This window comes from Megascapheus bottae, chromosome 8 (assembly GCF_031878675.1).
Source record: "Megascapheus bottae isolate mThoBot1 chromosome 8, mThoBot2.hap1, whole genome shotgun sequence".
Lineage (NCBI taxonomy): Eukaryota > Metazoa > Chordata > Mammalia > Rodentia > Geomyidae > Megascapheus > Megascapheus bottae.
In genome coordinates this window covers 23228316-23252919 of record NC_143516.1, presented here as the reverse complement: position 1 = coordinate 23252919, position 24604 = coordinate 23228316, and the positions used below count along the sequence as shown (strand labels likewise).

Genomic DNA, 24604 nt, shown 5'->3' with positions numbered 1-24604 from the left:
AGTCCTTGCTTTCTTCATGGATTCATTCTATAATTAGGTTTTCAGTATGAACATCTTACCAGCCCTGATGCTTCAGCAAACAGAATCCTTGCCTTAAGATATTTAAACGATCCACTATGTTTTCTATCTCAAAAAGCTAAAGGACTTTGTTTCTTTTCCCTTGTAAATTACAATCATGGCAGTTTTGAAGTGGGGAGAATCCTTGGGTACCTTTTTTCATCTGGATTCATTCCTTTGCTCAAAGACAACTTCTCAGGAACATGTAAGTAGTTAATAGCTGATTCTTTCTAGTGACTACAATGCAAGCTTGAGGGTTAGGTCCATCTAGAATGCCTAGAATGGAATCTTTCTCCAGAACCTCTCCAAACTTTGGTTTCTTCATTCATTAAAAAGATCCAGTGATGGCAGGGACTTGCCTAGCATACACGAAGTCCCAGGTTCAATTCCTCAGTACCACATACATGGAAAAAGTTGGAAGTGGTGCTGAGGTTCAAGTAGTGGAGCTCTAGCACTGAGAGAAAGCCCAAGGACAGAGCCCAAGTCCTGAGTTCAAGCCATTGCTGGTAGAAAAAAAGATCTAGCGATTAGATTTAGCATAAAATTGGTGTAGAGATGAAATGAACTCGTATAGAACAGAACATTGGACACATGGTGAAAACTCTGCTAATGGAATAAGAAAATATGATCTATCTATACAGTGGAGATCTACTAAGCATAATATAAGGTTCTGATTTTAAGACTAAAGGATTAGAAATTTTCACCTCTCTGTATTTTTAATATTTTGATTTCAAAAATTATTATTTTTGTGTACATCACATCTAAAAATTTGTAATTTTTTCAGTTATCAATTAACTACTTTTTCCCCCTTTAATAATTCAAAAGGAAGTCATGCACTTTCTCGGAGAGTATATATCCTAGTGGTATATAAAATGTGTGTCATGGGTTAGCCATTTATTCCAGTAAATGAACTGTACCTCCACTCAGGATATTAGAACAGGAAGGAAAGTAAGAGGCAGTGATGACAGACCCAGCCTTCTCTGTCAATGCTCCTTACAGTCACAGCACTGGGGAGGATAATTTGCATAGATGGAGCCATTGGACTGCATGTGCTTATGAAATCATGTGTCACTGAGGAAAGATGAATGCTATTCATCCCATCTGGCTTTAACATTTTTTAAAGGGTGTGAGCTACGAACATGAATAATGCACACGTAACTAGAAACCTGGGCTCAGAGGAATCCAACTCATTCCACGTACAAAGCGTTTGCAAGACTTTCTGTTGACTCTGTCATTCTTCCGTTCAGTGGGTGTGGCCAGCCACCCTCATTAAAACAAAAATAAACAAAGCCAACCCAATTATAAGTAAGGAGGAAGATGTGCCCTCTGTGTTGCTGGCTTGCAGCAGGTGGTGGCCAGCTGGACAACAGTGAATAGCCTGTGTATTACAGCAGAGAGATGGATATAAGGAACAAGGCAAAATCTGTAGGGATTATTGGAGCTCCTTTCTCCAAGGGACAGGTGAGTGGAAAATCTGGCTTCCAATAGCTGGTATTCATTGGACTATTTTAGGACTTTCGTATTTATAAGGCATTACTGTATGATTATGTTTCTCTGTATACTCTAGCCAAGGAACATGTGGTTTAAAGTTGTCTTACCATTTGTGATACAGTGTATTTATAATCTCAGCCCTATTTACTCTTACGGTTCCCAATCTCAGCCATCATAGTCCATTTGAGATGAATCTATTGAATGTTTACTCCTATTTTTCTTGGAATGGAAATGGGCTTTCTGTGTTGTAACTCCTCATGTAGGATTTTTGCTCTTGCTATTTTTGATGATTGCTGTGTAATTAGTGGGAAGGAGAATTTTAAGAAAATACATTTGTTTGGTTATGTAGCTAATGACCAGAAAAAAATCTTAATTGGTAGCAACCTTCACACTTCCAATGTGGATAACTTAAATGTTATTGATTTGTGTAAACTAGGTGAATGATTCATATTATTTTAGAGTTGTACTGAATCTCTAAAAACATTTGTTCTTGGGCTAAGGTAGAAATATGTACATGTCTCTTTCATTGTCATAGGCTCTTGTGGCCAGAAGGGGCTTCACAAGAATCAATTTCATCATGTAACTGATGAAATAGCATCCAGGTGCCAAGACCAAGAATGTCAAATAACTTAGGAAACACCTTGTCAGTAAGTGCAGTAGTAGATATTCAAGATCTTCCTATACCTATGAATAAAGACATATCATTCTCTTCCTTGGTTTTAGGCCCAGGGCATTCTACTAAATCATATTTATTTATTTTTAAATGATATGGATTTTCCAATACTAATACAAACAAATTATGAAAGTGTAATCTCAGGTTGTCCATCATTCTGAAGAAAATGGTGCCTAAGCTATTCACAATAAATCACTTACATTTTAAGAAGTGTTAAAAAAAGAAATATGTACATGTCTCTTTCTAAGGAGGAAAACATAAAAAAAATTCTGCATGCAGAACAAACCAGAGTTTACTTTGTCTTGATACTTTTATGTACAAGGAAAGTTTTATATGGACATTTTTGTACCAAAACCATGGGCTTTTATAAATATTGTTTCTAATGCAATTCTGTTTGTAAATTCATTTATAATGTGAACTGGGGTAGCAAAGACAGGCTTTTTTGTGGTTGTTGTGCTAAAAAGAATCCATGAAATAGACGTTTAAGTGGAATGAAAAAAAAATCCCGGCCACAATGACAGGAATAATGGATTCATGAATCTCTCAGATTGCCTCGGATCCATGGAAGTGTGAATCAACACACACCAGCAATGTGTGAGTGGACAGTCTTTTTTTTTTTCTGCCTGGGCACACTCATCATGGTAATTATAATGAAATGACAGAATGCCTTGGATTTTAACATGGCTATGATTAAAGAGAAAGAAAAAAAGTCAAAGGTAGTTGCAACTCCTAAGGCTGATTTTGTTTTTCAATGGAATATTTTCCTCAGTGTTTGTTGTTGTTAATAAAAAATCCAGTCAGTCTCCATCTCTTACCTCTTTCAGTTTTGAAATTTTCCTGTGCGCTCTAGCTTTTATTGCAAAACAAATTGGAAGAGGTCAGAGGTTGGAGGCCCAAATCACATTTGGGCTGTCAGTAAATAATGCTTCACTTCTCCTGGCAACCATCCAGGGATCTCCCAGAACACAGGGATATTTTGCTGACACATGTTCCTTTAAAAACCCACAATCTGATCACCTGTGCTTAGAGCAGTTTATATTATTGATAGGAAGGAAAGGAAAAGAGGAAGGAAGGAAGGAAGAAAGGAAGGAAGGAAGGAAGGAAGGAAGGAAGGAAGGAAAAAAGGAAGGAAAAAAGGAAGGAAAAAAGGAAGGAAGGAAAGAAGGAAGAATCTCACTTGACTCTTCTTTCAATAAAACATGAAGATAAATGTGGAGCTTATTGTCCCTTGAGTATAAGGAATAAAATTGAGTTTTTACATTCTAATTCATATAATAGAGGAAAAATGGCCAATATAGAAGCTTTGTTCCACCTAAAGGTGGTAAAAGTTTGACATTCAGGTACAGAGGGATTAGAGGTCAGATGACTAAAAGCTTGGGCCTGAGGAACAGCTCCATCCATTGTCTCACCTACTTGCAAGGCAATGAATAAGAAATGAGGTAAGTGCTATTTTTCTGTATCATGGGGTTAACTAAGGCTCAGGGATTTCGCTAACTTGCTCAGGGTCACATAGTCCTGGCTTCTGATTCCAAAATTTCCAGCCTTGTCTTGCACTAATGCCTCTTCAAAGAGCCCAACGACATAGTGGACCTGACACTTGTGACCAGCTAGGGACTGGGATCTGTTTAGAAAGTCAGTGGAGTTGGCCAAACAATTGTGGAAGTGAACAGATAAAACCAAGCAATGAGCAAAGACTGATCTTAAGAAGCAAGCAGTTAGCTGGGCGCTAGTAGTCTGTAATCCTAATTACTCAGGAAACTGAGATCTGAGAATCATGGTTCAAAGCCAGACTCAGCAGGAAAGTCCATGAGACTCTTATATCTTATTATGAACCACCAGAAAATCAGAAGTGGAGCTGTGGCTCAAGGTGATAGGTGTTAGCCTTGAGCAGAAAAAGCTAAGGAAAACCACCAAGCCCCTCAGTTCAAGTCCCATAACTGATAAAAAGTAAAAGTAAAATAATAAAAGTTAATTATTATTAAAAGAAGAAGCAGCAGAAGAAGAAGCAAAAGAAGGAGGAGGAGGAGGAGGAAGAGGAGGAGGAGGAGGAGGAGGAGGAGGAGGAGGAGAAGAAGAAGAAGAAGAAGAAGAAGAAGAAGAAGAAGAAGAAGAAGAAGAGGAAGAAGAGGAAGAAGAAGAGGAAGAAGAGGAGGAGGAGGAGGAGGAGGAGGAGGAGGAGGAGGAAGAAGAAGAAGAAGAAGAAGAAGAAGAAGAAGAAGAAGAAGAAGAAGAAGAAGAAGAAGAAATTAGACAAACAAAGAATGCAGAAATTCAACGATTTTCTTACGAAAAATACAATGTCCACTAAAGGATGTAGGAGATTTTTTCTAACATCTGTAGGAGAGGGAAAAACGGCAAGGGATTTTTTAAAAAATTAAATCACGATTTTTAAAGTTTCTTCTATATGCCAACCCTACATGGATCAATCTAAAGTTTAGATTTAAATCTAACAATGGTGAGAAAAAGAGACAGGAAACCTTTTTATCTACTAGATGGGATGGGAGGAGGTTGGCTGATAACACTCCTGTGGAAAAAAGAAGTCAGTTCTGATTTTCTATACACAGCTGGCTATAAACAATGAACATGGATGCACTGCACATTTCAAGATAGTTATATGAGAGGATGTTAATTAAAAAATGGTTAAAATTAGGGCTGGGAGTTTGGCCTAGTGGTAAAATGCTTGCCTAGCATGCAGAAAGACCTAGGTTTGATTCCTTGGTATTACATACATAGAAAAAAGCTGGAAGTGGTGCTGACGCTCAAGTGGTAGAGCTCTAGCCTTGAGAAAGTCCAAGGACAGAGCTCAGGCCCAGGACTGGCAAAAAAAAATGGTTAAAGTTAAAGATGATGACTATGCTAATAACTCTGAGTTGAGCATGATCCAGTGTACTCAGGAATCATGCACATACCTTTCCTCACACGTACATACAAATATTACTGTCAGTCAAAAAATAAATTAAAAACTTTAGCAATGAACGGCATAAAGGAACAGAATGGAGCATACATAGGTGGTCTAGGGGCCAGATGGGGAATTTAACATTGATCATTTTCCAGACCTCATTGAGGATTTTCCTAGTCATCTGCCATTTGACTGACAAAATTTTTGCTTACCTTGGGAACTACAGCTCCCGAACTTGACACATACACATTTCTTTCCACACATCTTTTCATCGGACACAAGGAAGTAGCTTTATGTATATAAAGTGCTGTTGGGAATTAGGCTCAGACAGATAAATACTTCTTTAGACCTGTATCAGTCGGGGGGCTGGGGAAAACACACATGGAAAAGGAATATTGGTTTGTAAGATAGCTGTTCAGCACAGGTAGAATTTCTCGTGGCCTGTTTAAGCAGGATAGCATCTGACAGTACTGGGCTAGGCTTTGTTTGTAGTTTCAGTTCCTAGGTGACAACTTCTCTGTTGCCTCTTTCTCCCCAAGAGTCCTAACTTCTTTCTGGGAGGATTTGCATATGGATTTCTTTCACATTCTTTCCTTGCAGATTCCTGTGCCCAAACTGTTTTCCAGGTTGTTGTGAGGTTTCTGCATTATCATCTCATCAGGTTTCTTTGATTTCCTACTGATACTGAAGGATTTGGCTCAAAGCTCAGCTGCTCAGGCAGCCTTTGCTGACACATCTCTCCTTGGCTGAATTAGAAGCATTCTGTTTCATTTATTGTGTGTGTGTGCGACATTTTACAAATTGAGGTCAAATGTCCACATTTTGTACCAGCTTACAAGTGACTCAATGACAGATGACCTTTTCATTTCATGATTCTATCTTCAACTGTGCTTTGTTGTTTATCTTGTGGTTGGGGGGTGGGGCAGCAACCTAGTATGATGGAAAGAAGTGGGGTAGGTTTTGAAATTCGAAGACTCATTATCTGTGCACCAACAGGAAAATCAAATCACTTTATGATTTGGATTCTTTATTCCTTATTCCTGAATTATCTTGGGGTGGCATAAGTCTACTTTAATGTGATGATTAAATGCAAGAGTAGAAATCTGGCTTTGTAGTAGCTGAAGCTATGGGAGTTACAATTTGATAGTCATGATGATGGAAGCACTTTCTTTTTCCCTTTTTCAGCCACGAGGAGGGGTGGAAAAGGGCCCTGAGGCACTGAGAAATGCTGGTCTTCTGGAGAAACTTATAGACCAAGGTAATGTTCAAGAGAAAGGACAGCCAGCTTGAGTTCCTCTCCACACGGAGGGGAGAGTCTGCAGTACTGCTTATGTCACAGGAGTGCAAGGCTGCTTTGAAATTCAGAACCATATCCTAGTAAACAAGCAGACAGATCATGAGACAAATGCTGAATATGTATTAGTGAATATGTATTAGAAAGACATTCTGTTTTTCCTGTCGAACTGCTATACAAAAGAATCTATGTAGTCAAGAACTGGGGTCTGGTAAATAGTAGTGGAGTTAGGGTATTAAAAGGGAAAAACAGGAGTTACAGTTAGTATCCTACAAGTCAGATGATTTTTTTTTTTGTAAAAAAGACAAACAGTAATAGTGGTGTCTACTGTTTATATACTGTGTGCTCACAAATACATAGCACACAAATGTAAAATTATGTATATTAAACATGTAGGCATAAGTATATGTTATCTTTATATAAAAACTCTCATTTACATGGTGATGAATGAGACTGTGGGACAACTGGAACCCTTATATATTTTCAGTGGGAATGTAAATGACACTGCCACCCTGCAAGGTACTTTAGATTGACCTTGAATGGATAGTAGCAATATTTATGATTACAAACAAAATGAAAAAACAATATGGCCCATCAAGTGATGAAAATATAGAAAGTGGTAGGTCCATACAATGAGATAAGAGTACTCAACAGTGGAAAGAACTGGACTAATCACGTGGACAAAACTCTGATTAATGCCATAAACAGCACGTCAAGTGAAAGAGGAGAGACATAAATGACTATGTGACTGCATTGATTGGATTTCTAGAAAGACCAATGTATAGCTAAAGAAAGTAAATCAGTGATTCCTATGAGTAGAGCAGGAATTACAAGGAATGGAAATGTTTTACATATTGACCATAGTAATAATTACAAGATGTAGACAGTACCAGAACTCATTTGAGCTGTACATTAAAGTGAGTTTTAATAATTAAGAATTATATTTCAAAAGGTCATAAAAAGGGGAATGAAAAGGAAGTAGAAAGGAAGAAAACAGGGCAAAAAGGAGAAGGAAGAAAAGAAGGAAGGGAGGGAAAGAAGGAGGGAGGAAGGGAGGAAGAGAGGAAGGAAAGAAGAAAGAAGGAAATAAGTATGAGAGGGAGGAATGCACCCAAGAGAGAAAAGAAAGCATGGGTAAATGGCCTTTTCCTCAGCAAATATAGTTTGGTCACGTTATAATCAGGTGAAATTTCTTTCTTTCTTTTTCTTTTTGCCAGTCCTAGGCTTAGGCTCAGGGACTGAGCACTGTCCTTGGGTTTTCTCAAGGCTAGAGCTCTACACTTTAGCCACAGCACCACTTCTGGCTTTTTTCTATGTATGTGGTACCGAGGAATCAAACGCCGGTCTTCGTTTCATATTCTACCAAACACTCTACCACTAGGCCAAACTCCCAGCCCTCAGGTGAAATTTCTTGAAGGTGAGTCAAAAATACCCATAGACATTAAAATAAATACAATGAACACTGACTAGTTCAGAACACGGAGTTGATCCCATATCATAATTTTTCAGGAAACGCTCTAGTTTTTTGAAAAAAAAAATTCTGGCTCTTTTTGGGAGTCTATCCAGGTCAAACATATTTGTTATAGAAAGATGAAAAGCGTACAGACACAGAGAGATTTCTACTGGTGTTACATTTGTGTGTCTAGGCTAAGTGGATTGATTTGAGAATTATCTGTGCGTGTGGCTGGATGCGACGTCAGGCAGAGGCAGTCATTAGTTTCATCTTCACAATGATCACTGTCTTCAGACTTCTCTTTTGCTTGTTACTTATGAGTGACATGCTTCTATTTAGTAACCTGAACCTTTGACTCGTAGGCTGTGATGTGAAGGACTATGGAGACTTGTCCTTTGATGACGTTCCGAATGACATGCCCTTTCAAATGGTGAAGAATCCTAGATCTGTAGGAAGTGCCACCTGCAAGCTGGCTGGTGTGGTGGAAAACGCCCAGAGGCAGAAGAGAATCAGCGTGGTCCTGGGAGGAGACCACAGGTCTGGCACCGGGGCTGTACACCGGGAACTGGGTATAAACGGAGTAAGAGAAGAACAACAAAGATCACAAGAGAAAATGAAGACAGGAAGGCACTGGTCATTATTTTCTGCCTTAAGAAAATACTTTATGGTTTACTTTACGATGGAAGCATAGACTTAGCTCTACTGGAAGTCCTACCCTATCTCTATTTTTTAAAATCTATTACAACAGAAAATACATAAAGTAAAAATTGGATTTCATCATAGGTTTACATTTCTTAATAATAAACCACTAGGGAAATTCATACCATAATTCAACTTGATCACTGATGATACAATATATGTGCTTATTATTCTATATTATAATTTAAATTCTATATTATAAAAATTTTATTCTATAGGATAAAAATTTTGTAAGTGCACACACACGTAAATGCATGAGTCTGTCAACTCATCATGTTATATGTGTTTCTCTTCCTCCTCCTCCTCCTCCTCCTCTTTCTCCTCCACCTTCTTCTTTTTCTTCTTCTTCTGATTTTCATGTCTTCAAGTAATATGGCCAAGATCAGTTTTACACATGGAACCTTTTCAGTCTTCACACTAAAATGTAATTTTTCCATCTCATTTTTCCAATGAGATAAAAAAGAAGAAACATTCCTATGGCTGTTGGCATAAGCCCTAATTACTTCACTATCCTTAGTTTCCTCTTCTGTGACAATGCCACAATCAAAAGGTGGATTCACTTTCTTTTTCAAGAGGGAGAAACATTTAATGGAAATTTTACAAGTGGCAAGTGGCCAAAACATAAGAAACAAGAAGTAACAACAGACACCTAGAGTCACTCTCTAGGTGACATTGAGACATGACTGCTTCCAGTGTGAGAATCTGAAAATTCATGATTCTCTGAATAATATTTACATGTTCCCAAATGGGAAAATCTAGACATTTTTTTTAGTAATTTTCAAAATGTTTAAGTTCTCTTCAAGACACCCCTAGAGATCCCATTCTAGCAAGATGGATGGGCTTTGATGATCCTGGGATGTCAGAGGAGATAGTATGGCAGGAGAGTGGACAGTTACTGTATTAGCGCATTGCATAAAGTGGCTAAGAACCACTGGCTATAGCATAAGGATGGAGTGATGTTCCCGTTACAAACGAGTTGGTGTTGAAAAACAGTTAAGGACTTTTTAGTTACCATTCACTTAAGTATTCAGCCATACTCAACTTTGAGTGTTGGATAGGAATTTATGCCAACGATTTTCTTCCATGATTTTCATTAGAAAAAGCTTTTATAAATGCAGTTGCACTTCAGTAATGTTAGCAGTGTAATGATCACTTGTGGGTAAGAATTTGTACGTGCTCTACCTTCTGCACTGCTACAAGTGCTTATCTCTAAAGCCCAAGAGAAACAGCAACTTCAATGCAAAAAAAAGAAAACCACGCAGGCACACTAGATTAAGGGCATGATAGCTATGTGATGGTGTCCTGAACGTGCTTTTCACGTCAACTTTTTCCTCCGAAGTCTGGCGATCGGGAGCATCTCTGGTCACACCATGGTCCACAAGGACCTTGCAGTCATCTGGGTAGATGCACACACGGACATCAACACTCCATGGACTACCACCACTGGGAACTTGCATGGACAACCCGTGGCTTTCCTCCTGCGTGAACTGAAAGAAAAGGTAAAAGGCTGCTTGGTACTCTGATATGAAGACTGTTCAGTAGTAGTAAGCAGCAGTCGTCACTGTCATCCTTGTCATAGTAGATCAGGAGGTGCAAGACAAGTAGGAAGCGTCTGACATCGAGATTCTTAGGCATAATTGCAAACCATTTTCTCTGCAGCAAATGAGTTTTGACTCTACCTTAAATGCGTTCCATGTAAGCTTGACACTGTTTTCAGATTACTTCCAGGAGCCCAAACCTTGAGCAAGCTCACATAGTATTTGCACTTAACCCAGGCACACCTTCCATCCACTTTAAATCCTGCTGACAGTGCTTATACTACTCACCCACTACAAATGATACCTAAATAGTTCTACTGTATTGTTTAAGTAATAATAAAATGATATAATTAAAGGATAGATTTTACTGTATGGTTTAGGGAATAATGACATGATATGTAAATAGTTCTACTGTATTGCTTAGGGAATAGTGATAAGGGGATTTACATGTTCATTATAGACTCAATCATAATAGGCCTATTTTTCCAGCTTGACTGTGTATCTTTCCTTGGAGGTGGGGCAGAGTCCTGCTTTATAAACATGTTACAGAAGTTCATAGATGAGCAAACATACAGAAGACGATATACCAAGCATATCTTGGAACAAGGGCTAAGCCAAGTCTCCCTGCTATGTGTCCCATGGCTTTCCTGTTTTGCAAAACGGTTCCCTCCACATCACAGAGTCTATGAGAATAGTCTTAAAATGCAGATGAATTTACTATTTCATACTTTTACTATCCTACATCATAACAAGAAGGATATCTGTTCCTGTTCTCCATAAATTTCCTTTCTAAAATAGTGAAGATAAAATTTGAGTGTTCACTGATACAGTTCTAATAGCTCAGTCCTTTTGGGTGATAAAAGAGGATACAAAGTGACTCATGTCAAATACGCGAAGGTAACATCTTTTCCACAAGGGATGTGTTTACAAACACACAAAGCACCAGGCTTTGGAAGCTTGGACTCAGGACAAAGCAGGTGTCATTCGTCACATCACAACAGCGGGAGCGTGGAAGGGTCTTGTCCGGTATTTCCATCAGCTTCTCCAGGCTGCTCTCTGGATTAGGTTCTTACTAGAAAGCGAAGTCATGGAAATGCCCTCATCTCTTGACATGAAATTCCCTAAAAAGCAGGGCCCACAAGAAATGGGACAGAGGACATAAAAATGTGTCCAGGTTAGATCTGGGCGACTGGTTAAGTCTGGTGAAGCCAAAGCGATGAAGGGTACAAGAGGCAGCAGACATTCTCGTTTCAATTTTATATTGTTTGCAAATGATTTCCTTTAAACTTACGCTATACATGTAAGACGGATGCAATTCAGTGAGTATCCTTTTGCTTAGGAGAAAGGTATAACTAAATGGATGTAAAATGCCATTGTAGATGCCCTCGGTGCCTGGATTCTCCTGGGTGAATCCTTGCATATCTGCCAAAGACATCGTGTATATTGGCCTGAGAGATGTGGACCCTGGGGAACAGTGAGTTTATTCCTGGATATATTTATCTTCAGTTCTGTTCTTTTGTCTGCTGGGTATATTTTACTGCCCAAATATATCAAAGGAAATTATTTTAAGGGCTAAAAGTGTAACTCAAGTGGCAGTCTGCAGAACAAGCACTGGACCCAAGCTCAAACCCCAGTGTTATCAAAAAAGGGGATTCATTTAAATTCCAACTTACTACATATACACATGTGTATCCATAAGTATACAACTTGTATATAAGTATATACGTTTATAACTTAGTGGACATATTTAAACACAAAATTTAAATATTTGATATATATTTCTAATTTTCTCTCTTCTTTAAAAGGAAACAGTAGAGAACAGAGACAGACTTACTAATTACAACTTATTTTGATATCACCTCTTCTAGCTATATTGTGAAATCTCTGGGCATTAAATGTTTTTCCATGACGGAAGTGGATAAACTGGGAATTGGCAAGGTGATGGAAGAAACACTCAGCTATCTCCTGGGAAGGTATGCTGCTCACGTGTGTGTTTTGTGTGTGTATTATAAAGGCTCGCTGACACTAGTCAACATGTTACTAACAAAGCTGTTCAAAAATTCTGGGACTTTACTGGGATATTAAAAAAAACAGTAAAAATTGTATTTTACTAAGTGTTCTACTTAATATCAACTTCATATTGAAGTGTTTTCCTACGTCTTAAAGTAGGGAAAGGCCAATTCATCTGAGTTTCGATGTGGATGGACTGGACCCGTCATACACACCTGCGACTGGCACGCCTGTGGTAGGCGGTCTGACTCTCAGGGAAGGTCTCTACATTGCAGAAGCAATCTACAAAACAGGTAGGCGACAATTCAAGACAGCACAGATATGTGCACTTAGTTTAGCATGTACTTAGGTTGTCTGGATCTGAAAACTAAGGGCCAGTGAACACACTGCATCGAGTGATATAATCACTAGTTTTAGGTGGTCATCACCTCTTTAATACTATGTATCTGTTGAAACCATTGTGTACTGATATTGACCTGCTGCCTGGTTTTCTAAATCAATTCTATCATTATCCTTTTGTTGTTGTAGGATTACTTTCAGGATTAGATATAATGGAAGTAAACCCATGCCTGGGGAAGACATCAGAAGATATAACTCGGACAGTGAACACAGCCGTAGCCATCACACAAGCTTGTTTTGGGGTGAGTCGAGAGGGAAACCATAAACCTGGGACAGATTACCTGAACCCACGTCAGTGAATGTGGCTACTCACGGTTCTGCCCAAAGATGGGTTTCTCTTTGAAAAATGTCTTTCCCTCATTTGTCATAATCAGTAGAAACCTTGGGCTCTCCTAGCAGAGATCTGCAATAGAGCAAAATCTTGATACATAAGGCCATATAGTATGAAGCTAATTGAAAGGACCTCCAGGATATTGAAACAAAAGCCATATAACAAATGATTGTTGTCCTTAATGTACTATGTTATCTCTCATCTCCTTTGCTGTCCCTTGGGTATCTCATATTTTTACAGTATCTCATTTTGTTATCTGATACATTGGATTTATTTGTATTTGGTTATTTGAAATTTGATAGGGAAGGGGGGAAAACCAAGCTGGGGGTGGGGGGCTGGGGAGTGGGGGGAGGGTAATGGGTACCAAGACATGTGAAAGGGTATCAATGTAAGTGAATTAATGCACCTTCTATCTGGAAAATATCATGTAACCCTTTTATTAATTACAATAAAAAATATATTAAAAAAAGAAAAATGTCTTTCCAACAAATGTAAGTTCTATCATTTCTCTTGTGAAATTTACGTATGAACACTTTAACTTTTGAAATAAAAAAATCTGTTTCTAGTTTGGAAAAGGATTTATGTTTAAAGAGAAACACAAACTAATTTCCAACTAAAAAATAGTGGCATTTCAATAAATATAACAGAAGTTCTCCCTTCCCCTTCCCAAAGAATGGAATTTGCTAACAGGTGACAAAGGTACCCATTCTGGAGGGGATGTATGTGGGGGTAATACTACATGTCCATGTGGTTCAAAAGACATGATTTTTGTAATAAACTCTTTTATAATAAGATTTTGTTGTCCACATCTTTGTAAATACACTTAACACTCCTACATGTATGTATGTATGTACATTTGTTTTTTTTCATCTGTAAAATTGATAGTCACAGACTTAGGAAATTCAGTAATATTAGAAGACCCAATTTAGTTTTTCTAAGCATTAAGCATGAGATTATTGACATTTTAAGCATGGATGTTATTCAGATAACCTAATGGAACGTAGAGAATATTTTCTCAAGCTATTTTGCTTGCAAGATCTGCTAAACCAGTATGAGGATTTTAGTCAAAATTATCTGTGGCATCAAAAAGTCTTATACTTTAGTCAGTGCAGTTACATTGTCTCAGCTGAAATCTCTAAGCATTCTAAAAATTCATTGACTCTGAAACATACTAAAGAAAATGGGAGAAAAAACCCAAATGAAAACAAACTACAATAATCAAAACAAGAGAAGCAAACTTTTCTATTTATTTTATACAGGAACCCAAGAGAATTAATTCTATTATTGAGCTCTTTGAAAGATTTTTTGCTATACTATACCAACAACCACAAACATGCTAAAGAGCCCCTGCCATCTCATTTTTCTCCTGAACCCAGAATTTTAAGTTTATCCATTGCCTCAATAGTCTGTGTGTACAAAACATTGTCCCAACATGGTAGCTACATGTAGTTACTTAAAGCTTAACACAATTTAAAATTGTTTTACATTCCCAATGTTTAATGTGCATATGCAATTTTAACTACTGTATTGGATAGCAAGGTAAAATCAGTATCATTGTCACTCTGTTAGAGTGGCTGAAAACTTAGTAATGAAGGAAAACATTAACAAAAGAGAATATAAAGGCATTTTCTTCCTTTATTTAGCTCTTAAATCTAGATATTGATGCTCTATTACCATCTCAGATTAATAACTCTAAAATCCCCACTCATGGAAGTGTGTTTCTACATTTTTAAACCTAGAGAGGGAAAATGCCCATTTTTAATAACAAAGAATTATTTTTAAAAGATGGAAACAAGAAGTTTATCTTTGTGATTGTTATTCTTAATATACTAAGTGAAGTTATTTCTTTCCTCTTTTTTTCCCTTATGGTTTATCTCATATTGACTTTGGTACCTGGTATAGTGTATATATGTTTATTTGAAATAGGCAGGGAAAGGAAAAACAAGATGAGAGGGAGGTGGTGGAAGGGGAAAGTGGGAGAAAAACATGGGAAGGGGTGATGTTCAAGAAATAATGTACCCACCAAATGTAACTGTAACTCCTATATATCACCCCAACAATAAAATTCAAAAACATTGTAAAAGTGATATACAGGAGTTAGTTACATAAGGTCATGATAACGCTTCAAGTGTTGTCCCTCCCTCATTTTCACCCATTCTCCTCAATCCCAACTCTCATCACCAAGTTGTAAATTTCATTCCCAACACAGTGTCTAGTGAGTATCACTGTGGCATTGGTTCACCTTTTGTCCTACTATCTCTGTGATTCCCCTTTCTGTCCCCAAATGTATATAGGATACAAAGGGTACAAGAATTAAAAAAAAAAAAGTGACACCGGGAACTAAGAACGAAGAAAAGGGGAGGGAAGAGGGAGAAGGAGGGGGAGAGAAGGGAGAAATAACTGTAAACAGTACACACACACACACACACACACACACACACACACACACACACACAGAGGAAAAAGACCTTGTTTCCACTTCAGAGTTCATTTCAATAAACATCATTTTATACAGTCATATGCACAGAGCTATTGAGCCACTGTGATCATCTACTAAGAATATCCTAGGGGCTGGGAGCATAATCTAGTGGTAGAGTGCTTGCCTAGCATGCACAAAGCCTTGGGTTCCATTTCCCAGAACCACATATATATAAAAAACCAGAAGTGGCACTGTGGCTCAAGTGGCAGAGTGCTAGCCTTGAGCAAAAAGTGTTCAAAGACAGTGCCCAGGCCCTGAGTTCAAGCCCCAGAACTGGTAAAAACAAAAAAATAAAAAAACACCCCCTCCAAAAACCATCTGAATTCTTATTTTAAATGAGAAATAAACATTTCATAAGTTTGAGATCATAAGAAGATTAAGTACTGATATAGTTCATTGAATTTTAATAATTTCACTCTTTACTTAAAGGTATACTGCCACAAAACAAATTATAAACTTTTTTTTTAAAGGTTCTACAGAGGTTGAACTCAGGAAAATGGGATTTTTAATAAACTGGAATATCTATGTGCTTAAGAAAGTGATAACACTGGTTTTACCCTCCTTTATTGTTTTTATAGTACTAATGTCATAATTATTCCCATTCTAGGATCCTAAAGTATATCGAGAATAACATTTGTAATCATTTCTAGCATAAAATTTAAGAATTTTAAGCCAAGAAAAGCTAGCTACACCATTTTATATATATATATATATATATATATATTTTTTTTTTTTTTTTTTTTTTTTTTTTTTGCTAGCCCTGGGCTTGAGCTCAGGTCTGAGCATTGTCCTTGAATTTTTCTCTAGAACTCTATCACTTGAGCCTCAGCACCACTTCTGGCTTTTTTTCCCCCTCTATGTATGTGGTACCAAGGAATCAAACCTGGGTCTTATGCACGCTAGGCAAGCACTCTACCACTAGGCCAAACTCCCAGGACCCCATTATATAAATTTTAAGCTGGACTTGCATGGAAAGTATTTAGTGATTATGAAAAATATGAACCAGAAAGAAAATAAGTATCTAGTAGACAAAATGCATTTGAGAATAAAAATTAGGATAGTTGGTTAAATTCACTATTTTGTGTGCGTGTGTATACTGGTCCTGAGATTTTAACTCAGGGCCTGGGTGTTGTCTCTAAGTAACAACTCCACTTCTAGCGTTTTTTTTTTTGGTGGATAACTGGAGATAAGTTTCATGGAACTATCCTGCCCAGGCTGGCTTGAAATCACTATCCTCAAATCTCAGACAAGTGAATAGCTAGGATAACAGGCATAAGCCAGTGGTACCTGGCTCACCAATTTTAAACATTAAACCAGTAAATCTTATTTTGGTTGGTCATGGGGCTTGGACTCTAGGCCTGGGCACTGTCCCTGAGCTCTTCAGCTCAAGACTACTCCCCTACCCCTTGAGCAACAGCTCTACTTCTGCTTTTTTAGTAGTTAACTGGAGATAAGAGTTTCAAGGACTTTAGTGCCCAGATTGGCTTTGAACCTTGATCCTCAGATCTCAGCTTCCTGAGTAGCTAGGATTACAGGCGTGAGCCAACACGCCCAGCCAAACTAGTAACTCTTAATCCTAGTCAGTCACTAGCTGCAGTGGAGCTCAAGGTGAGGCGCTGCTCTCCGAATGGTACATCATTTCAACCACGAAAAGTCACAAGCCAAATGACTACTAGTGTTCAAGTTTTTCACAATTCATGTCTCAAAATCTAACAAATCCTAAAGAAATGAAATGCACACTGTTTTAAATATATACTGATTCTAAAAACTGAAAGAAATATTCCAAGTGAGAATATTAACCTGTAAAAGCAATTAATTTAGATTTCTTTGAATGTTTTTTTTTTTTATCATTTTTAGCTGTAGAGTTGCTTTACTAGTTTATGAATACAGGGCATCTTGATCAACTGTCATCCCTTCCAGCATTCACTCCTCCCAACCCACCCTTTCCCTTTTTTTTTTTGGTCTGTGTTATCAGTTCAACATCTTTACCCTCTTCCTTCCTGCCCCAATCACAGATAGGAAAGTCACCAATCATTTAGGCATGAGAATTTGTGTATTTTCATATTTTTTGCATTTATTTATTCTGGATTTACATATTTTCAGATGTGTCATTTTCTTACACAGTTTCCAACTCACTTCATACAATATAGTTAAGTTCAAAGCAAGGCTAAAAAAACTGCCAAATATATCTTGGTAGAAACATTAGAACTCTACTTGGAAAGTTACAACAAATTTTCCAAATTATTTACAAAACAATATGAAACCTGTTTGCTCTGGTAAAGTGGTCTAGAGTTCTTTTGTTGATTAAAACATCAAAAACAAAGAACTCTATTATCCTGAAGATAAGCTGAAGGACATTTATGTATAAAAGGATTTGTAATGACTCTTTCATACGCACTTGAAGAGTACTTGTACTTTGTACCTGAAGAGAGAATTTGCCATTAATAACAAAAAACAAAAACAAAATAATGGTTAAAATAAAAATGACTGAATGCCTGGTAAGTTATTTGCACAGATACTTCTAAGTTCCTGGGGAGTCTTAGTAAATTGGTACAAATATAAACAACATGTAATTTACTTGATCTCTTAGAGACAAAAATATGATAGGGAGATGGGAAGTATAAGGTGTGAAAACATTCACCATTTGAATAAAAATAAAACAATCTGAACATCCCCGCTGCTTCTACAGCATCACCACAGCAATCACGTTCAGATTTCATAGATTTGAGTCCACCTGCAAACAAGTGGCTGTAATTCCAGCCTCACTGAGTCACTGGCAGGGTCGCTGGTACCTGAGTAGACTGAGGTGCTGGAGACCCGCTATTTAGGGCTGGCTGAGGCACTGCAGCCGGCTCCAACTTGCTGATGTGCGTGATGAATCGAAGACGAAGTTTTAAAGCTGGTTTTAAATTGCAGATAATCTTCTCTACCTGTGAGGTGAAACACATTAAAAAATACTTGAGCCAGACAACTTTTACTTCCCTCTTTTAAAGAAGCAATTTACAAGTATGCTTAAATATTATAATAGGGAGGGAAATAGGGGAGATGAGAAATTGCTTACATGTTTTAATAAAACCAGGTAATTATATTTTTTTCCTTACATGAGACAGAAATCTGTTTTTCCCTCTCACACATTTTGTGGGTATATGTGAGGTATATACATAAAGTTGGTATCTCCAACTTCATTTATTTATACACACACATGTACTCTGACCACTAACAGCTAATTGGCCATTCTACTACCAAAAGTTATTTATTATTCTTAATAAATAACTATATTAGAAATTTTATACAACCAATAACTCGGTCATCATTTTAAAATGCTACCTTCAAAGAAGCATGAACATCATTATAACGTCATTTGAAAAACTCATATTTAAACATTTACCCATGAGTCTATTTTTTCTTTGATTTACACTTGGAATTCAGGCTAAACAAAATTAGACATATTCTTAAAATATTTCAAGGAAATAGATGTCTCTCTGTCTTTTAATGTTTACCTAGCTATATACATCCAAATGTTCTTTGACCTCAAGAGGAAAGCTCAGTTCAAAACTTTTTTCATTTTTGTATTCTCACATATCAAGTTTTTTTATTGTAATTAATAGAAGGGTTACATTATATTCGCCAGATAGGAGCATTACTTCACACACATTGACACCCCTTCTCATGTTTTTGTCCCCATTTCCCTCCCCCGACCCCTTCCCAATCATGTTGTTTTCCCCCCTTTCCTTTCCTATTTCAAATAAATGTATATACAATATACCAGATTACAAGGTAAGATAGTGTAACAATATGAGAATAACCAAGGGACAACAAAAGAGCTGAGAGAAATAACATTCACTCATATAGCTCCTGTTTTGATATCAAGGAGGTCCTCTCATTTAGCCTCATCCTATATGGCCTTATGTATCTAGGTTTTGAGCTATTGGAATCCTCTGCTAGGAGAGTCCAAGTTTTGTACTAATTATTACAAATGAGGGAAACCACTGAGCCTATGTTCCTTTGGGTCTGGCTTAAGATCTTCATATCTAAAAAATATGAACAACTAAAAAAATTGAATCACTCCCAAACTAATCTTCAAAGAAACAACTATTCCATTAAAAGATGGGCCAAAGACTTAAAGAGAAACTTCTCTGAAGAAATAAGAATGGCCTATAGACACATGAAGAAATGCTCCACATCTCTGGCAATAAAAGAAATGCAAATCAAAACAACTCTGAGATTCCACCTCACTCCCTCCAGTTAGAACGGCCAAAACCAAGAAATCTAATAACAACAGATGCTGGAGGGGATGTGGCCAGGAGGGATCACTACTACACTGTTGGTGGGAGTGTAAACTCATTCAACCACTATGGAAAGCAGTATGGAAATTCCTCAAAAGACTAAACATAGAGCCCCCTATGACGCAGCAATTCCACTACTTGGCATTTACCCAATCGTCTAGAAACAAGGACATACTAAAGCCACTAGCATAACGATGTTCATTGCAGCACTATTTACCATAGCAAGATATGGACTCAACTCAGATGCCCCTCAGTAGATGATTAGATTAACAAAATGTGGTATTTATACAAAATGGAATTCTATGCTGCCATCAGAAAGAACAACATCACCCCATTTGTAAGGAAATGGAAAGACTTGGAAAAAGTCATATTAAGTGATGTCGAATTTTTTTACTTCTAAGTATTTTTTTGCCAGACCTGGGGCATGAACTCAGAGATTGAGCAGTGTCCTTAGGCTTCTTCCTCAAGGCTAGCACTCTACCACTTGAGCCACAGCACCACTCCTGGCTTTTTTCTGTGTACGTGGTACCAAAGAATTGAACCTGAGTCTTCGTGCATGGTAGGCAAGCATTCTACCACAAGGCCAAACTCCCGGCCCTAAAAAGGTATTTTTTTGTCTTAACAGAAGCATTTTTTTATTGGCTCTCCCCATGTTCTGTTTTAACAAAGCAGACATACATGTTCTTTCTCTTTCTTTGACATTACAGCTGAAGCACAAAGGAGTCAAGGTACTCTTGTCTCCAGCTCCTAAAAAAGAATCCTATACATTAGAATTCATATATTTCTATAGGAATTTGTTTTATTTTCCAATGGAGAAGGTAAGTAAAACCAAGGACACTATATACATGATTTGAATATAATGAAACTTGTTTACATTGTACAATTAATATATAATAAAAACATCCAACAAAACTAAATTCTAAGAAGTGATGCAAAAATAAAAAAGGACAAGAGGGATGGACTTCATCCATGTGCCTTATTTCAACCCACAGAAAACGCATGTATGATCCAAGGAGGCCACTGTCCCTCACTACTTGTTGAGTTGGGGTGTGAATCTCTTTAACTCTACCAACACTCTAACCAGTTTTATGTGATACAGAACACAACCAATACTTATTCCAAGTGGAAGCCCAAATAGTGAATCCCTCCTTGGACTTTTTCTTCAGATTAAGCATTCCTATATCCTTCAGATACTGTTCAGGAATTGATGACTTCATCATCAATGTCCACCAGTGTGCCTTGATCAGCAGGGATGGGGACTCCTTCACTTCTCTTCTAGGTTGTTTGTTTGTTTTTGTGGGTCATTGGCTTGAACTCAGTCTGGGCGCTGTCCCTGAGCTCTTCAGCTCAAGGCTAACACCTTACCCTTGAGCCAAGTCCCACTTTCTGTTTTCTAGAGGTTAACTGGAGATAAGTCTCAGGTCGATTTGTGCCCGGGCTGGCTTTGAATCTTGATCCTCAGATCTCAGCCTCCTGAGTAGCTAGGATTACAAATGTGAGCCACTGGGATCCACCGACCTGGCAGGCTGTTCTAGTTTTTTTTAAGCAGCTTTTCCTAAGGAGATTACTATTAACTTCTTAGGGTTTTTCTTTCTTTCTTTTTTTTTTTTTTTTTTGGTTTGTTGCAAATACTGAAGGGGAAGGAAGAGTGAGAGAATTTATACTTGTTATTGTCTCTAAAAAAAGATGCCCTTATAGCCTTAAATAGGCCTGGTATCATCTCTTTTCTCATAAAAGAGAAAACTAACCAAAAACAACAAAAATCTATCCTTATACGTTCAATTGTACGAGTCAAACATTATTAAAAATAAGTAAATTTAACTTACTTGCTCCTTTACACTGTCACCAGTAAACATGTATTTCATATGATACAGGAAGTCACAAATGGGATCCATATAGTTCAAATGGGTGCTGCACTGGTCGACATTTAGCAGCATGTCATAAAATGCCACACCAATCTATTCAATAACAATTCAAAATTATTCAAATGGCCAAGTTGGTGAAACAATCAAGCATGATGCAGCTGAACTCCATCGAACACCAGCACACAGGTATGGCATGTTTGCTAAAGATCATGTCCCTCTATACACATGGGAGCTATGATGCAGCCTGCATTTATGACAGAACCCTTCATGCTACAGAAAATTCCCTTGAGGGCATCACCAGGATTTCTCTTCATCACTTAGTTACTTCTCTTAAAAGACAACCCCCTTTCTAGATACCATCTAGATACTTCAGGAATCCTCAGGCATGTTCTTCCTCATTCCACTTAGCAGCAAAGGCTTCTAAGGATCTGCTCCTGGTGGATTTTCTTATTCCCTACATTTTCTTACAAGTGACCAGCTTTATCTAGTCCCATGGTTTTCATTAATTTCTCCATGAATTTTCAAATGTATTTCTATATTTCTTAAGTTTCTTTCCAACTTCAATGATATTTCCTCCAGTATCTCTAGTGCAAAACATCCCACACTAAAGTCAAAAACATATTAAGTTCCCCCCAAAGACTTTCAGACATAAAAACTGATTTGACTACTATAATAGACTACTAACGGCTATGACTGGCATTTTGAAACATTGGGCAAGGAAATTAAATCCTTCTGCACTTACACTTTGTATTATACTGGATCATAATTTACCTCTATCATACATCGAGTTCTCTCCTGCTGAAATCTTTGTAAAAATGGTCCCACAAGATGGTACACGTAAAGCAGCTGGTATTCAGTCTTTACTATAGGTAGAAGTACTTCAGTAAGAAACCTAGAATTTGAAGATAGAATTTGTGAGGTAAAATAAGTTGAATTTTTGAATTCTGTAAGCAAAGTATTTACAAAACTATGAAAAGTATTTACAGTATTCATAATGTTTTTTAAATTTTGGTAACAGTATTTAAATTAATCTTACATCCTTCCTCATTGGCTCTTTCATTTGATTACTAAAATAAATTACTGCCAATATAAAAGTGATTCTTAATAGTGCAACTATTGAATGACAGGTGAATTATTATCTGAAAGAAAAGTAGACTATTACTCTATCATAAATGTCACTGCTAAGAAATTTTGAATCTAATTAATATTCATTTTATGATCATAGAAAATAGGTAGTTATTTTAGTTCCAAAAGCAACATTTGGGGATATACTCTGGAAAAAAACGATGGTTGCCTCCTGCAACCATATTAACAGAAGTAGTAGATGCTAAATTATTTGTTCATACAAGTAAATTTTTAAAAATAATTCTGAAATAAGAGGCCTTCTAACTACAAACTCTTAATGAGAACATTCTTATTTTGTAAATAGTACACACACACACACACACACACACAAGCTTCATCTGTACATAAATTTTAAAAAAGGATGAATTCTTTTTTTCAAGAAGTTATACTTACTTTGGAATGAGAGAGAGTTGCCCAATGCTAGAATGGTGCCACACAGCATGTGCTAGAGCTAATGTATAGCTACAGCTCATCTCCGAGTAGGACTGATGACAAGCCGTGAAGTCAAAGAGGCGGAATGGATAGCCAACCCACTCTGTTTCTGATGTTAAACTGTTACTGTTAATAACACTTACAATTCGATCATGAAGGACAATCCAGTATGGTTCCTTTAAAATCAAAAGGAAAGCTTGGTGAAAAATACCACTCACTCAGTAGTGATCAACCCCCAAATTTATGATATTACTACTTTTGTCTCCTTCAAGGCTTTTCATTTTTCCAGCTTGTGTCTATGCAGCAGAGATTTCAGAACAGTGCTGGGGAGCTTTATGACAGGTCAAAGTTAGTAACTACTAGTGGAGAAATGCTGGTCAGTTTGAAGGCTGCATACATGCATCTGGTTCAACTTATTTAGTATTTGAAACCATGCAGGAAACTTATACAGGTAACAGTGGCAGGCATACATGTAAAATTCAGAAATAATTACATATACTTTGAAGGTATGTAAGGGAAGAAAACTCATAAAGTTGCATAATCAAACAAATTTGTTGAGAACTATATTACATAATATTATTTAAAGATAAATCACACAATGATGGGGTATTGATTAGAAGATATATGGAAGTCAGAGCAGGGAGACCTTCACATGAGCTGGAGAAGGCAGGGAAGGAAGTCCAAAGCCAATAAAGAATGAGCAGGCTTCAGTGATAACAGAAGGAAAAACAGTTACTGTTCAATATCTTATTTACTAACACATCACGAGACCTAAAATGTCTTGGTAAGCTTTATAGGGAAAGCATCTTAGATATATAACATATAACATATATAACATGCTAAATAGCCAAGGATAGTTCACATTATAAGGTTAAAATTGAAGTTGGATAAATAAGGTGGTTCCAAAAAATGCACAGATCATTAAGCATAGCAGATACATTTTAAATGGATGCAGAAAGGGAATAATTACATGAAAGACTTTAAAAATAAAAAAAAAATGCTAATATTTGTTTTATAAAATCATTCTGCACATATATTTTTCTTTTAGGCAACAAGCTATTGCTATTTGTATTTCATCATTGAAAACAAATTACAATAATTAACTCACTGGTAGGGCAGTGATGATCAAACCAATTGCATTCATCCATGCTGTAATATTCTCTCTTGGCACTAAAGGCTGACTGCAAGTGGATGAAAACAAAATACATGTGAAATTATAAAAACATTCTACATGGCATTTTATCTTTTTGCTTCAAAAAAATACAATTCAGAGAACTGACAAGTGCTTAAAAAACTAAAATGAGTTTCTTATTGATGAAAACTTTTGAAGTTAGTAAGACCCTTTAGTTTTTTGTTATAACTAACAATCATTGCTCAGCTAAAAAGACTATTTCTACATTTTCCTTAATCATTATTATCTACTTTATGTCTACCTTTAAAGAATCTTTTTTTTTTTGTCTTGCTGTTAGATATTATACTTGTGTTTGTGAACTTGCTAGAAAAATGATGGACCACACAAGCTACCTCCAGCTCATGAAAGTCTTGAAAGACTAGTTTTGGAGGTAAGCTCACA

General features: G+C 37.0%; 2 protein-coding genes across 3 annotated transcripts in view; one reads left to right on the top strand and one right to left on the bottom strand.

Annotated features, from left to right (window-relative positions):
* The first annotated feature begins 1298 nt into the window (after positions 1–1298).
* Positions 1299–13135, top strand: Arg1 (arginase 1). The gene is made up of 8 exons (XM_090338117.1): positions 1299–1518; positions 6306–6378; positions 8230–8404; positions 9906–10065; positions 11484–11578; positions 11973–12077; positions 12271–12407; positions 12643–13135. The coding sequence occupies exons 1-8, from the start codon at positions 1456–1458 to the stop codon at positions 12810–12812; spliced, it is 978 nt and encodes a 325-aa protein (XP_090194243.1). The 5' UTR covers positions 1299–1455; the 3' UTR covers positions 12813–13135.
* Positions 13136–17290: 4155 nt separating this feature from the next.
* Med23 (mediator complex subunit 23) overlaps positions 17291–24604 on the bottom strand; it is a 44348-nt gene continuing 37034 nt past the window's right edge. For both annotated transcript variants that reach the window (XM_090338115.1, XM_090338116.1), the window contains 5 exons: positions 24140–24212; positions 22993–23207; positions 22246–22366; positions 21436–21567; positions 17291–18253 (listed from right to left, as the gene is read on the bottom strand). In XM_090338115.1, coding sequence (XP_090194241.1) covers positions 18086–18253; positions 21436–21567; positions 22246–22366; positions 22993–23207; positions 24140–24212 — 709 coding nt within the window. In that variant the 3' untranslated portion in view covers positions 17291–18085. The remainder of the gene's footprint in view (positions 18254–21435; positions 21568–22245; positions 22367–22992; positions 23208–24139; positions 24213–24604) is intronic.